This window comes from Paramormyrops kingsleyae, chromosome 2 (assembly GCF_048594095.1).
Source record: "Paramormyrops kingsleyae isolate MSU_618 chromosome 2, PKINGS_0.4, whole genome shotgun sequence".
NCBI lineage: Eukaryota > Metazoa > Chordata > Actinopteri > Osteoglossiformes > Mormyridae > Paramormyrops > Paramormyrops kingsleyae.
In genome coordinates, this window is record NC_132798.1 from 2,284,075 (window position 1) to 2,300,974 (window position 16,900).

The following is a 16,900-nucleotide window of genomic DNA, read 5'->3' on the forward strand; positions in this document are numbered from 1 at the left end:
TATAAGTTGAACTGTTTTTCATGATCCTCAAACCATTCTTGAGCATTTTTTGTAGTGTGTTAGGGCACATTATCTTGCTGAAGGAGGCCACTACCTTCGGGGAGTACCGTTGACATAAAGGGGTGTTCTTGGTCTGCAACAGTGGTTAGGTAGTAACACTGAGACGAATGCCAGGACGCAGGGTTTCCCAGCAGAACTTTGCCCAGAGCATCTCACTGCCTCTGCCAGCTTGCCTTCTTCTCATAGTGCTTCCCCAGGTACCGTAAGCGATGCACACGCACCTGCCCATCCACATCGTGTATCAGAAAACATGACTCTTCAGACCAGCCCACCTTCTTCCATTGCTCCATGTGCCAGGTGACACTCACGGGCCCATTGTAGATGCTTTTGGTGGTGGACAGGGGTCAGCATGGGCACTCTGACCGGTCTGTGGCTACACAGCCCTATAAACAGCAACCTGCGATACGCTGTGTGTTCTGACACATTTCTATCATAACCAGCATTTCTCAGCAATTTGTGCTACAGTAGCTCTTCTGTGGGATCGGAGCAGGCGGGCTGCCCTTCACTCCCCACACACGTCTATGAGCCCATGACCTCATTACCAGTTTACCAGTTGGCCTTCCTTGGGCCACTTTTGGTAGATACTGACCAATGCATACTGGGAACACCCCACGTGACTTGCCACTGGACAAATTATTTTTGAAAAATTAATGTTAAACTTGCGATCAAGATAATTTAAAGAAAAAAAAAACTGTTGGTGTTGGTAATGTATGTCTATGTTTGAGTTCTTTATTATTATTTGAAATTGGCAAAATGGCCAGTATGCTTTAAATTTGCATATGACAGATTAAGATATTCAAAATCTCCCACATGTTAAATTAGTACAGATGGCCCTCACATCGTTTAATATAATATGCTTATATTTGACCAAGTAATTCTCTTTATACAGGTTCCTTGGTCTGTTACGCTGTTAAGACAATTTTTGCCAATTGCTGAATTAGAAAAAAAAAGAAGGTTTTAGTAAAAAATGATGTGACTGCATTATTGCGGCAGACAAGGAGTACTGCTGTGCTTTCCATGATGGGATATCTTACAAGTCATAAATGGATTAGCAATTAATAGCTAATGTCTCAAAACCAAAAGTGGTCAGCGAAACATAAGTTAATTTACGCATTAGGTATCTCATAGGAGAACAAAACACATTAATACATTAATCATAAAAAAACATGAAGAAAACATGCTCTGATGAGGATTTTCATTGATTATGATCTACAGAATAGTCCTGCATGGAGGATCTACTAGCTGGTTTGAGAACTGTGGTGTTCAAAGTGTTAGATGCTTAGGTGCCATTCATGTGCTCATTTGAAAATTTTATATGACTGTTATAAAAGCAAGTGATCAGCTGTAAAACAAACAATTTATTTTGCCCTATTTTAAAAATGCACCGTACTGTATACATACTGCATACAGTAAGTAAGTTAATGGCAAAACAAATATTATACAGCTCAGGAAAATATTAGGAGACCACTCCATCTGCATTTTTAAATCCTGGTTTAATCCTGGTTCTGCTGGCAGAGGCTACACTGAGCGGCAGGCTGCTTCCAGGTTCAAAGTTTCTAAGACAGCAGTACACAAGAATATGGTGAAGCAGGAGACACTGGAAATAACAAAAAACCAGCCAGATAGAGGGTAGAAGCAACTTTATAATGCCAGAGATGACCGTCAACTTATCCTGTAGGGTCTCATAAATTGAAGGATGACCTCAAGTGACCTTCAAAAGGAATGGGAAACATTAAGTGCAGGTGTGAAGTGCACTGCTAGGATAATTTGTATCAGGTTCCTAGAAGCAGGACTGAAGCCCCATAAAGCAAGGAAGAAGCCCTTCATCACTGAGAAGCAGGGAAGAACCAGGCTAGAGTTTTGAAAAAAGAATGCATATTTGACATAGGCACATACCCATAAATTGAAAAATGAATAAAAAACTAAATAAAAAAAATTCTGTGGTCTCTTAATTTTTTCCAGAGCTGTATATTATTAATATATATGCCATAATCTTCACACTGGTGCTTAAGAAGGTATAGTCCAGATACAAAAAGAAGAGACAGAACACATACATAGTTTTAGGTACTGTGCCTTGCGATGGTGCCTTATCCTGGGTTATTCCCAGCCTTGTGTCTGTAGCTTCCAGGATAGGCTCTGGATACCTATGACCCTACATAGGATAAATGGGTATATAGACAATGGATGGATGGATGGATGGATGGGTGCATGAATGGATGGATGGGTGGGTGGACAGATGTTTTAAGCACAGTTTGACATTCTGCCATAGGATTAACCCTCTGGAGTCTGCGATCACGCCAGCGGGATCTGACAGAAATTTCGCCAAACCGTTTAAATAAGTTTTTTTTGTGGGTTAATAACCAAGAAGCAGTTTCTGTAAAAAGGCCCCATTGGGAATTAACATCTTTCATTTGCCGTATTTTACCTCCACGACTTGTAATTCTGTGTGTTTTTTCATCTTACGCACTACCTCTCTGTGAACAAAACAGCTCACATAAAGCTGCTGTGATAATCATGACATTTCTTTTAGTCAGCAAAGTGAATTGCCATAAAAAATGTTAGCTAACATTTTCCTATGAATCGTTCTTCCAGGATTCTACAAAAGGCATCACTATTTTAGAGACTATTTGATAGAAGTTTTTTTCACGCTCACTCCCAATTCTTGCCTGATTGCCTGATAGATTTCCAAGAAGAAATGGCATTTTTCATTTTATATATATATAGCGAGAGAGAGAGAGAGAGAGAGAGAGAGAGTCTGTGTTCCACTAGAGCTCATGCAAACTGTGCCCAGCGGTGCCATAAACGGGTTTGATAGTTTCAAGGATGACAGGGGCCTAAAGAATCTAGAGTTTAACTGTATTGGTCTAAGTTGGGGGCCCAAAATGATGCGCTTTCATAGGGTTCAGTGCCCCTGAATCTGCCCAGTCATCCCCCTCATAAAATCACAGACATCTCTTCTTCTGGCCATTACATTTCCCTCTTAATCATAAATCATGTTTCAGATCTGTTGAATGAAGGCATTTGCTTCTGATGAACTGTCCGTTGCGGTTTCTGAGTTGTTCTTTTCACAGAAATGATGCTCTCATGCTGCCCCTATCTTTGTATGTCTTATATCTTAACCAACCCATTGCTAAGGATGAGGTCACACAGCTGCACTGACACTTTGTCATTTTTTGTCATCTGCACATTTTATACTGTTACTTTCATTCTTTTTTCATTGCTTAACTTTTCATAAACCTGTCATTTTACTGCCTTTTTCACTATAGTGGCATAACTCAAATAGACTATATCTTCTTTGTGCCATTTCTCCAGATACTATACTGTCATACACTATTTCCAAAAAAATCCTCAACAACCAAAACTTGTAAACCCACCACCTACCATTCCAGCAGTGTATCCAATGTATCCTAGCGGGGGGCCAAATCCCCCCAGGTAGAACAAGGCATCATCATCATCTATTTTTGAGTTGTGCATATATTTTCAACATACATTATAAAACTATAATAGCACCAAAGGCATGTGTGTGCACTATTATAAATTACACATTTTTTGCGTTTCTTAATCTGACATCTGGTAATAAATCTAAATAAAGAGATACAAAAACTATATTAGTACACAGATACTTTTCAGCGCTTCATTTGCATGGAATCCAGCCTTTTTTTGGGAGGAAATTTATTGGTCTCTAGAAATCTCACCAGGCTAAACTGTGGATAGTTGCCTTCTGTTTACCGCTGCCAGATCAGCATTTGTCATTATCGAAGGCAATGATTTGCAACCTCTCTGAAAGATTTACTCTGTTGGCTTTTACATCACGTAGCAATTCTACGTTTGAAAAATTAGCGAAAGTCAAAGGCAGTGAAAGGAACACGGCAAGGTGACCTCGATGCAGGTAGGTTGCGGTGTATTTCTCCACAGGGAGAGAGACCCTAGCTGCTGCAGCAGCTGGCTAGGGAGTGGGGGCGAAATCAAGGTGAGGAAGAATTACCGGCTCCCGTTTTGCACAACGCAACCCCCCTGCACCCTCCCTAACTCCAGAGCCCTTGGACGGAATTTGGTTGCGCAAAGGTCACCTTCGATAGCATATCTGCGACTTTTCTGTCACAACAGAGCAGGTGCATGGGTAAGGCTGCTATACCATCCTAACGGATACCTGCGGGTCAGTGCAGCTGTCAGTTCACATTTGGGAAACATCCTAAAATGGGCCGCATCATGGATGCAACAAAAGTAAATGCTAAGCTGAACAGGGAATTACATCTGATCCATCTCAAATCTCTGATAATCACCCCCCACCAAGGAATTAGTTAATGACTACAGGGAAAAATGTGTAAGTAGTTGAGAAATAGAGCTGGAAAGTGTGTCAGGGTTAAGCACTGACTAATTTCAAAGTGTAGGATAGATTCCTTTTAGCTGTTATCCAGAGAGAGTTACTGACATCACTGTGGTGAGAATAGCATTCTGCCACAAGGGACACATACTGTACCAGTCACCAAATCTTACAGCAATAGAACAGATTCTAGAATAACTGTGATTAATAATCTATCTATCTAGCTGTTCTGAAAATCTCAAACAGTTTCAGTGTAGCTGGCAGTGACCCTTGAACTGATCAGTTACCATAGTCACCAAAAACATTCCACTACACCTAGCCATCTGTCTTATTCATATGCAACTGCAACTAACCTAAAGGCCAGAAACATCTGCTATAATACTATTCTTTACATTTACATTAATTTCAGAAAATATTCAGAAAATATTACTCAGATAGCTGCTAGTTATGGTTGAACGTTGTAAAAGGAAATGGATGGAAGTACCTGAGGAATATTTTGAATGTTTCCTTCAAACATATTTTATTTAGTAAAATAAAGAAAACCTGAAATATTTCATGGACTTAAGTATTACATGTATTGTGGCTTCTAAAATATGCAGAAATGGTGTATATTAGTATTTTCGGAATGCAAACTCAATGCTTAATTTCAGCAAGTAATATTTGGTCATCACATTTATATATTTTAAATGTAATGTGGTTTGTTATTAAACTCTAAAGTTATAAAATTATAAAAAATGAAACGCCGTGTCTATAATTAATTTCTGGCAGACTCTCTAACCTGAGAATATTACTAGGACAGATGCTAGCATGGTAGTTAAGGGCTCACATTTAACCTGGCAACTGCCAGCTAAACTCCCAGGAGAAACCGGTTCCTTTGCAAGAGCATTTATTGTTAGGCACATACAATGACGTACGTCCGCAGTACATCCACATCCTGCAATAGCAGAACTCTTTCTTTATGGAAAATGTGATTCTATATACAACAGGGACTACAGACTCATTTATAGATTGATAAAAAAAAGTCGATGCTGTGCATAAGTGGGTAATTCAGTGGCTGGCAATCATTTTGGAAAGCAGAAAGCCGATTCTGAGAAAGCTTCTCTAAGCGTGTCACAAGCATCACCAGGGTAGCAACTGTCATATTAAAAAGCCCAGACTGAAGAATGGCCTCTGAAGAAGTAGTAATATGAAAGAACTTCAAACATTTATCATAGCTGTATGTCCTGATGCATAATAATATGATGACCTTTTTTTACAGAAAAAAAAAATACTTCGAGATACCGCAGTGCTATGGTTCTCCAAATACCGACCAAAAAAAGTACATAACGTATTAATTCATTGTCCGTTCGCTTATCAGTGTGAGGTCATGGGGGGACCTATTGCTTATCCCAGGCAGCAAAGGCTGCACAAAAAAGACTGTTGCAATTGATTGTGCTTTGAAATTATTTTGTATATAAAGGAGTTGTGAGCCACCTAAGCAGCAAAGTTCCCTTTTAAATACTTTATTGTCTGCTGTTGGAGCATTAAAGCCGAAAGAATCATCTTATATGTGTTATGTATACTGTCTATGTTTTTAAATGATTGATGTTGGTATAACTTTGAAGTACCTCAGGTTCTGTTTTTTATTGTACAGTAGATTGATTAACATATGATTTGAAGAATAACCTGCAGAATCAGATGAATTATGCAGTAGATGTATTCAGGACTAGGGAAAAAAATATTGTTTCTTGTCAAATTTGCCTATTTTTGGTACTTTTACTGTGGGGCTAGATAATATTTATTGAATAATATTTTTTTTCACATATCCTCTTCTACTTGGACACAACTTCTGTTAAAATGGTTATTGATAGTTGATTCTGTTTTTATTATGAATTGCTGCATAAGAAAATTTATATTCTTAGATTTTAAATTACAACTGCATCATCCTAACACATATTTTAATATCACAAAAAAAAATATTTGCCCAAAAACTCTAGCAGCGCCCCAATGAAAAAATTCAAGCTAATGCAAAGAATCAACAATAATTAAAACATTTTGTAGTTATTTTTTCAATAGAAGCTGAATGCTGTGCTTAGTCTCTGAACTCCACTGTAACCGCACTGCTGAAATGAAATATAGTTGATGCTAGCTACATAATCTCTGCTTTTGAAGTCAACATTATAAAGCATATGTTTAGACTTCTTTCATACTTTTAAATAAGCCAGTAATGGTTACTGATCTTAAAAATGAACAATAGTGTCTGTTGTCTTGAAACAGCGCGGCAGTTCAAATATTTTGTTTTGCTGGATGAGGAACAGAGTTGGTACTGGAGGGGTGTGAGACCATCTGAAAGGCAGTTGGGTAACATGCACTGATTTCCGGCAAACTGGCCAGAAATCACCCAGGAATTCAATTGTCTCTGCTGCCATTTGATTTATGGCTTTACTTTTATCTGTCATGTGAATATGAAAACCAAGATTAGAGTGTCTATCCTCAGGCATCTGCAGAGGAATGCAATATTAGCTGGAGTTAAAGGTTAGCAGTAGAGTTGTTCAGAGATGGTCAGATACTGGAGAGCTTAGAGAAGCACAAAACGGCTGGAAAGTCTGTTTCACTATATGCTCTTGCCTTTATATAAAGCAACATTCAATTGTGTATTGTCTTCCTCTAGCCGTCAATCTGAATCATCATCAGCTGCATTATTTGTGTCACCTGGTACAAAAAAATGAATATGTATCTAAAGAAGATTTTTTTTTCTTTTCATACTTTCAGTTTTATAAAATAAAAGTTAAATACAAATATAAAAATCTGTTCTCGCTCCCACGCTGCTGAACTGCAGCCCATAATTGGTCATTTTGTGAAGTTTACAGGAGTATTTTGCCATCTCCTAATTTTTCAATTTATTGCATGACAATTATTAGAACCTGGAAGAGAAATCTGGGAGAAAATATTCAATAAAAATCAGAATGGAGGAATTTCAATGAAAAAAAAACAATGTATTGTGGCAAGTTGTTGATGTTGACTGCTTGTAATCTGGTTTTTCTTATGAGGGATAACATCTGGAAATAATTACCTTTAAAATTACTGTACCTTTTTGTTTCTTAATAAAATAAGATTTTTTATATACGGTAGCAATGTGTAAATGCAACTGCTGTAAACTGGTTTTACTCATCGTATCTAACATTATAGCAGTGTTCAATAATTGAAAACTGTCTCAAAAGTTTGGATTCCTCAAAATATGCCACTACTTGCCTTCATAACTGCTTGACAAACACGAGGCATTCGAAAAAAATTGTGAAAACAATTCAGCAGGAAATCAGATGATATGTCTTTTCATCCCTTTTGCAGCTGTTCCTGATTGTGGATGCTTTGTTTTGACTCCTCTGTCTTCTGTTTGGAGACTGAGTAGGCCTGGGTCCTGTATCACAAAGCTGGTTATTCTTGCTTAACTGGATAACTTTTCAGATTTAAGGTAGTCTGGGCTAAATACTAGTGAACTAAGATAAAGTCAATTTAAACTCGGGAACTTTAAATCGGACAATTTATCCGGCTAAGCAAGAAATTCTGTTTTGTGGTACAGGTGATTAATCTAAGATGTGTTTCATTTTCTTCCTTCATTAGATAGTTCTTGCACAATTTTGAGGTGTCACCGGTCGTTGTATTACTGAAAAATGAAGAACTGATCATTAATCCTGAGGAATGACATGTCTTTGATGTATGTTATGATATATATGCTGGTAGATATGCCTGTGGATTGGGTAAAGATTCTGTCACCAGGAGACCAGACCATGATATTGCCCTGTCCTTGATATCCAGTAGGAATCACAAATGCAGAATTCATGTACTTGCCCTCTCTGCATCTTAAAAATAAATCCTGGTTGCACCAAATTATTTCTCCATGAATTCATAAGACTGACTTAAACTCTTGGAAAGAGAAATACAATTACAGTAAAACCTCGGATTGCGAGCATAATTTGTTCCGGAAACGTGCTCATAATCCAAAGTACTCGTATATCAAAGTGAATTTTCCCATTAGAAATAATGGAAACTCAGATGATTCGTTCCATGATAAAAATGATTAATACAAAATATAAAGTAAAAATACATAAAACAAATGAACCTGCACTTTACCTTTGAAAAGAATCGTGGATGGTGTGAGGGAGACGAGAGTGGAGAAGAGGAGGGTAATTTTGTAGGACGACTTTCACTATAACTAACGGAATCACTGCTATCTGTTGGCTCATTGGAATCTTTTTCTTTTTGCGTGACTTTAACAAGGAACCTATCCCATGACAGCTGTTTTTGCCTCCTTTTCGATTTCACAGAAATGTAACATTGCATTGTCGTTAAACAGATTCATCGCTTGCACTGCTACACCCTTATTTGGGTGGTGCTTTTCTACTAAATTTAAGACCGAATGCGTCACCAAATGCGAGGTTTTGTCTTTCAGACACATCAAGAGATGCCTTGCCTACTGTATTTGGTTTTTAATGTTCCAAATGGTGTTAGTGTTTGCAGTCTTAATAATAAATGATAAAATAGGTCTGTTTTCCCTGCTGTACCGAAATTGCACCGAACCATGAACCCAAAACCGAGGTTTGTACTGAAACTTGAATTTTGTGTACCGTTACACTCCTAATGCATATATCCATCCATTCATCCATCCATCCATCCATTCATTTTGTATACCTGCAACATATTGAAGTCGAAAGTCGTTTTTTAACCATTATATATAATGTATGCAGGCAAAGAACTTATAAACCTTTTCCAGCAAGATTTTTTTTGTTCTCTTGGCAGTGTAATTGGCAATTACATTTCTCTATGTGGAGATGGTAGTTAATTGAGGAGCATGGATTCAAAGTGAGATTTTTGTTCACCCCCCATTGGACTTTTGTGCCAGGAATAAGAATGAACATGTCTGAAGCTTCCATTTTCTGATTATGAAAATTAGAGTCCTGTGAGGTTGTTCTCGTTCAACTCCTGTTCTTGTTCAACTAATTGATTCATAATTATTTTAGCTCCCTCACAGAAAATTCACCAGATTTTATTCCTATAAAGCAAACAAGCTTGATGGTTAAATGGGTAACTGTATTTCTTTGTGTATCTTTTAATGTCTATGTCTAAAAATGTCGTTCATGTTATATTTATTATATGTCTAAATATTTATATTCTATTTATTTCTCATCTGCATTATGACCAACATAACAGTCATGAAACTATAATAGACCAATGGTATAACTAAGTAACTACCGTGTAATGTCAAACAGATACAAACAAATACCATTGTAATCTTCTTCTGAGATCAAATGTTACTGCTACCTGTGTTGTTTTTGGCCTGTGTGTGTGTGTGTCTGTGTATGTGTATGTGTGTGTGTGTGTGTCTGTGAGTGGGAATACCTTACCTTATGGGGACACAATGTCCCCACAACGTAATGAATACCCCTTTTTTCCCCCAGTTTCCAGGTCCCCATAAGGGATAACTGAATTTAATAAAAATCTGTGACTGCAATGAAAAAACTAAAAATGCAAAAACTCTTGTATTTTGCTTGGCTACTTATGGTTATGGTTAGGGCTGGGTAGGGGTTAAGATTGTCATAGATTTTTTGGTCTGGGTTCCACATGGAAAATATTACTTAATGGCATGATTATGAGTGGAACATTTCCTCCATTCATATCATAATTTCACTTACCTTACTATGAATTTTGAAGTGGAATTCAGGTGAACTTGAACACTTTTGCTGACATATGATAGGAACTTCCTGTGTTGGACTGACAGAGAATTCGGACGCTGGAAGGTGAGGAACACTGCCGTAGAGAGGAGGGACCTGCTCCGGCACCCGCTTCCACTGATGCCCGCGTTCCAGCAGAGCGTGAGGCAGCTGGGCCGACGTCCCTCCACCCAGCAGTTTATCGACACCATCATCAAGAAATACGGCACCCACATCCTTGTCTCCGGCACTCTGGGAGGTAAAAAGCTGATGGGCCTGTTCCCTGTACCGTTTTAAATAAGTACTTTCTCATTTTTCAAGAACATGCTGAGATGCTTGCCAGGTTGTGCCTATTAAAATTGTACATGGTCTTTCTCTGCCCACAGGCAGAATTATGAGGTTATAAAAATGCATGTTCTAATATCCAAATATTCATGAAAGACATGACAGGGACAGGGGAAAATATATACAATCCTTTACCCAAGTCAGGGTGGTCAGTTGTCAGAAATAAAATGCAGAGAAAGGTGATTTAGGGACATTTGTTTTATGTCCTGACAGGAGCAGAGTAAGGATGCTGTGTGTCCCAATAATTATACCGACAGTGACAGATATATAGCTGACTCAGGCTGTGAGGGGGTTGGAAGACATGGAGTTAAACTGCTGATTCAAGACCAGGTAGCAATGGGAATGCTGATGCTAAAGGATGCACCCAGGGGAAGAAATAAGAATATATTAGCAGCAAGCTATAGGCACTCGGGATTCTATTTCTGTAATAAATTCTAATCATCCAAATCCCTTTCTTGCGTCATTCCATCAAAGATAAATTTGAGTTTCTGCTGATTGCTAATGTTTGTCACCGTGATCTCAGCTGTTCTGTCATTATGTCAGATGTGAAATGTCACCTGTTTTCCTAAGTAATCCAATATAAAATTAATGCTGATATGATTATGAGCTGTGCAAAATAATTTATGCTCATAGTTCCACTTTTTGAGACCTGATGTTTCTTTTTTAATGTAGCCTTCTCTTTTTGTTACTTCGCTGTAAAATATCATTCTGTTTTATATTTATGTTGTGTTTCATTATTTTGATTTAATTTATTTTAATTACAAAGCATTTTTGATCTGATTCTATTTGTATCATTTCTGCTAAAACTTTATGTTAGGGAGACCAGCATGTATGTATTTAACTTTCAGAGGAAATATGGTGAGGTGGGTTATACATTCATTATGCTTTGACACAGTTATACATACTGTAATGTTAAGAGTACCTTTGTCATTCATAGTTATCTGAGAGAGGTAATGCATCACACAGGGTTGCATTTAATGCTTAAATAACTACAGTGTATATAAAACTTTACATATTGAGAGATATACAATCTTTTTAAACAGTAATTTCCTAGTATGCACATACTGAAATTGAGCATAGCTAATTTAAGTATAAGATTGAATCAAGATTATTACATAATCATCACTTTTGACTCATTATGAAAATGTCACCTGAACACATGTATTTATTTACTTCTGGACACCAACAAACAAAAAATTACCGAAGATGTAATGAGATAAATACCACTTGTGTGAAACATGTTATTTACAGGCCATAGACTGCCTGATACTACTTATTTGGGTGATGACATAATTTAAATGATGTTAATTAGCCTCACCTGGGCAAAGCTGCGATAATGAAACCCCGTTCATTTCCAAATGAAGAGGCATGTAGCTGCTGGCAACAGATCATCATTTCTTAATGCTCAAACATAGTATATAGTATGCCAGAATATTTTGTTCAAGATGTAATGGTTACAGTTTTGAACCTTACATAAAAATATAAAGTTATATGTATAACTTGTGTAACACATGGTAAGTTACTCCAAGACAATCTTGTCAGGGGCAGTGCACATGCTACCCTGCCCTTTGTGACCCTTCCTCGTTTTGGCCAGCAGGCATCACTGGTCATCTCCTTTTCCCCGCTCTGCCTCTTAGCCCTTCTGCCTTCTGTGTTCTCCCCACTTCTCAGAATGCTGCATAGTGCTATGGGTTGAGTGTGTGGCTTAGAGACTGTAAACCCTCGCGTCATACGTTAGAGGCTGTAAACCCTCGCGTCATACGTTAGAGGCTGTAAACCCTCGCGTCAAACGTTAGAGGCTGTAAACCCTCGCGTCATACGTTAGAGGCTGTAAACCCTCGCGTCATACGTTAGAGGCTGTAAACCCTCGCGTCATACGTTAGAGGCTGTAAACCCTCGCGTCAAACGTTAGAGGCTGTAAACCCTCGCGTCGTACGTTAGAGGCTGTAAACCCTCGCGTCGTACGTTAGAGGCTGTAAACCCTCGCGTCGTACGTTAGAGGCTGTAAACCCTCGAGTCGTACGTTAGAGGCTGTAAACCCTCGCGTCGTATGTTAGAGGCTGTAAACCCTCGCGTCGTACGTTAGAGGCTGTAAACCCTCGCGTCGTACGTTAGAGGCTGTAAACCCTCGCGTCGTACGTTAGAGACTGTAAACCCTCGCGTCGTACGTTAGAGGCTGTAAACCCTCGCGTCGTACGTTAGAGACTGTAAACCCTCGCGTCGTACGTTAGAGGCTGTAAACCCTCGAGTCGTACGTTAGAGGCTGTAAACCCTTGCGTCGTACGTTAGAGGCTGTAAACCCTCGTGTCATACGTTGCCTCTGGCCATTTGTTATTTATGTATTATTGGTTTTTTTCCTGTGTGTTTGGTATCGTGTATCTCATTTAATTTTTCATTACTTCACCTGTTGCTTGCTGTCCTGTGGCTTTGTTGATTGGTTGATGTATTGATTGTCCTCAACTGCTCCTCGTTGCCCTTATTCCTGTATAGCCATACCTGTCCCTTGTTATTCGTTGTTACCATTGTATTTAAGTGGCTGCCCTCACTCCATTTGTCAGTGTTGTTACTCTGCCCATTTACCTAGTTCGGTTCCCTGTGTTGTCTGCGTACCTTCGTAGGTTTATTTATGGTTCTGTTAGCTCTGTGTTCCCTTGTTTAGTATTTGACCCCTCATTGTCCCTTCATTTTGTGGTCTTCCCCAGTGTGTTCAGCTCAGTTTCATCAGTAAACGCTTGTTGTCTCGGAGCCCATCAGTGGATCACCAGCTTCTTTCTGCCTGCGCCAGGCCGCGCCGTGACAGTTGCACTTCTGGTCATTGAATAGTCTCATAAGGTTCTTGCTTCATTGGAAGATGAAGATTTAAGCCAAACTGCCTAAACCTGGGGGAAATGTAAACACATATGGTGAAGTGTGATATGCCTCAAGCACACAGCTACATTAATGCTACATCATGTTCTTTTATTAAATCAATGATTTTCATTATCATGTGTAATGTCATGAAAAAAGCTTTTACTTTTCCCCCACAGGTGAGGAGGCACTGACCATGTACATGGACAAGAGCAAACTGGACAGGAGGATGGTGAATGCAACTCAGGGTGTGGAGGCCTTACATCAGCTCGCATCCTCCTATTTCATAGACAGGGATGCGGCCATGAGAAAACTCCATGAGATACAGATTTCCACCAATGCTATTAAGGTCTGCATTTTTTTTCCTTGGGAGAGACATAATGTAATACGTAATTATGAAAGCATATTGGTCAAGCCTGTCTGAGCATGGCATTATGAGGTCATTGATAGAGCGTCCATGACAGAAGTCTCAGCTGTTTCCTGCACCACTCTTAGCTAGAATCTTCCTGGAAACAATATGAGCTTCTTGGTTATATTATAGGTAATAGTGTCTTTAAACTGAAGAACTGTATTGCAAACATCCATCCATCTTTCCATCTTCTGACTGCTTTTCCTGGCCAGAATTGAGTGGGGGGCTGACACTTACCATCATAATCCTGACTTAAGAATATCACAAGGTGGTTTGGGAGACTCATGCGTGATCCAATTAAATTTAGCCACGACATAAAGAATCAGACCCGTAGACTGCAAATATCAAATTGCATTGAGTTGTAATTCTGTAATAGAAACAGCTCAAGTTCACAAAGCACATCTATCTTCAGACTAATGGGAACAGAGCATCCAGTCATCTGTGTAGTGAGAGGACAAGCCCGCCCTGAACGTGTAACACTTCTCAGTAGTGTACTGTAGGACGTTCCAGATCACCACTGCAAAATGGGAAACAGCCAAACATATAAATGCAAAAAATAAACAAACAATAAATAAACAAAATACATAACATTAAGTCAGATCTGGTTCTTAAGTTTTCAGTCTTGCTGTCACTGAAAGGAGCGTAACAGCCCGAAGGTTAGAGTGAATTTGATTTCAGTCACAGCCCTGTTATCATACTCTGATAACACCCAGGTTTGACAGGTTTTACTGTGGTGCTGAAATGTATTGTTTAAGGCTGCTGTGAAAAAAGCAGATGAAATATAAATTTCCCAAAAGGGGAAAGAACACGGAACAAAAGTTATTAAAAAGGAAATTATGAAGTTAAGAATGAGATGATTAAGCGGGATAGGAGCCGACCCCAACCTGGATTAGCAGTGGATTATGGATTATGTATACAGTAGATGGACATATTGCAGAAGTTGAGAGTTTTGTATAAAGAGAAAGCATCTTGTCATTTGCTGTACTGCACGGGTGTCAAACTTCAGTCCTGGGGGGCCGGAGCCCTGCACATTTTTGGGTTTCCCCTCATTTAACACACCTTATTCAGCTCCTTGTGCTAATTACCACACAGCTCTTGAGCTGAATCATTTGTGGTGGAAGAGGGAAAGAACTAAGTTACACATGGCTCCGGCCCCCCAGGACTGCAGTTTGACACCCCTGCTTTACTGGATCCTTACTTGCTGTGCCCCTGTTTGTTTATAGTAACATTGGAACGATGCCCCCCTTTCTTGCTCTTAGTTTATTTCCCTTAGAAACACCAATTTTACATTATGCATCTGGTAAGATGTTTGTCGTTTCTTCGCTAATCATTTTCCTGTAAAAAGAGAATCCAACATAAAACTCTGGCCCATTCCAAACCCTTTGTTTATACATTGTTCAACAAACAGTCTGCTGAGCCATTTTCTATAACTTTTGCAGTTTCCTGTTTTCTGCGACCTTTTAGATGTATTTATGCCCGATTCTACTGAAAGTGGAATAAAATGGAATACAGAACTGCCGAGTAGGAAAAGATAAAAATTTCCTTTCTGAAACGGAATGTCACCTACAGTACAAATTGCAGCTTTGCAAATACATAGTAATGCTAATATCCATCAAATAAACAAATATCCACTAAGCAGAATATGTATACAGAGGCAACTTTATATTTAATCTGCATAACTTTTTTTTCACCTCAGTTTCAAAAGTTTCTTAAGTAATTCAAAAAAGAAATGATTTTTATAACAGTGAATTAAAGACATCCTTTTGACCTTCTTTGTAAAAGAGGAAGATGTTGCTTTTTTCACTTGATTAATGACACCAGTGTTTACCATCCTTTCATTGAATAACCATACAGTGAGTATCTGAAGGTCACCCTCCCAAAAATATTACATAATCTGAAATGTAACTAACGCTGAGGTACCCCAATGTCTCAAGCACAACCCAACACAAAAATTACAAAACAGCTCTGCTTGGAATGGAGGAACAAGAGAGCTCCACAACACAAAAGTGTGAAAGGTTCTCTCATTTATCACTGCTGAATTTTTTGACTGAATTACGCTCCTGTCCTCCTTGGAAGACTGTTCAACACAAGCAAAGCACAAAATAGTAATATGGTGCCACATGTGTAGCTATTAATGCCTTGGCCAAAGCTGCACCTGGATGCCATAAATTCTGGAATGTCAGACTCTGGAGCCAGACAAAAAGCTCTGTCAGCTTTGCAATAGTCCTACTGCTCATTATATAACACGTTGGTTGTGTTCTATTATAACTCCAGCTCTCTGCAGTGGAGAGAATTCCATTTGTCATGCGCCCCCTGAATTCTTTAGAACTTAGCAACGCATGCAAATGCATATTGATGAGGCTTAACCCTGAGCCAGCATTACAGCAGTATGTGTGTGAATGTAAAGTAATTAAAACATATCTTTATTCAAAATCATTGTCGATGTACTGATAAAATGAATGCCTTACACTTTTTTTGCATTATTTTTAAATGAACAGGCTTACACTCATACTGCATCATGCTAAAACAAATCAGGATAAAGGGAAAAGTTTTCAATAGTACTTATTGAGCTCTCTGTAAGGACCTATTGTTTTCATCACGTAATATCCCACTTAGAACAGAATCATTGAATAAAATATCAATTCAGCAGAACAACCTCAATTAAAATACAAGCAAATACAAGAATTTAAATCCTTTGAGGTTTTGGCAAGTCACCGTCATTAACCCTGCTTAGTATATCCGCACCCACACAAAATTTCCTTTTAGAGTCACCTGCATAAAAAATATGGAGTTTTGTATGAGCACTAAGCTGAAAAACTCATCACACACTTACACTGTGTTGCTGAGCAATCTATCTGCTGCTGTCATGGTTACGTAGCACAATCATTTATTTCCAGCCTATGTGAATGTGAATCTTGGGGCAAGTGTGATTCAAACTGTCACTATCCCCTACGGACATTAGCTTAGAGGGAAAATAGATGGCAGATCCTTCAGCTATATTCAGTATTCAGACATTCATAGGTTTCATTGGCACCTCAATATATAGGTAAAATTCTATTGATTTCTCTCAGAATTTTAAATATTTGTTATAAATATTGTAAAGAAAAGGTAAATTAAGGTATTTCAAAGTGAATTGTGCAGAATATATTTTAAGAAATGTGACTGAGTAGACAAAAAAGTTAGCAAAGGACAGAAAGTCAGATAGACTATATGATGACTTACGTGTTA

At 38.6% G+C, this 16,900-nt stretch overlaps 1 protein-coding gene across 1 annotated transcript in view; it reads left to right on the forward strand.

Moving 5' to 3' along the window:
• The window catches only part of LOC111842678 (BMP/retinoic acid-inducible neural-specific protein 1), a 65,712-nt gene that overhangs the window by 21,962 nt on the left and 26,850 nt on the right, over positions 1-16,900 (forward strand). Inside the window, exons 3-4 of the mRNA XM_023809557.2 lie at positions 10,140-10,330; positions 13,443-13,612. Of these exons, the coding sequence (XP_023665325.1) occupies positions 10,140-10,330; positions 13,443-13,612 (361 nt within the window). The remainder of the gene's footprint in view (positions 1-10,139; positions 10,331-13,442; positions 13,613-16,900) is intronic.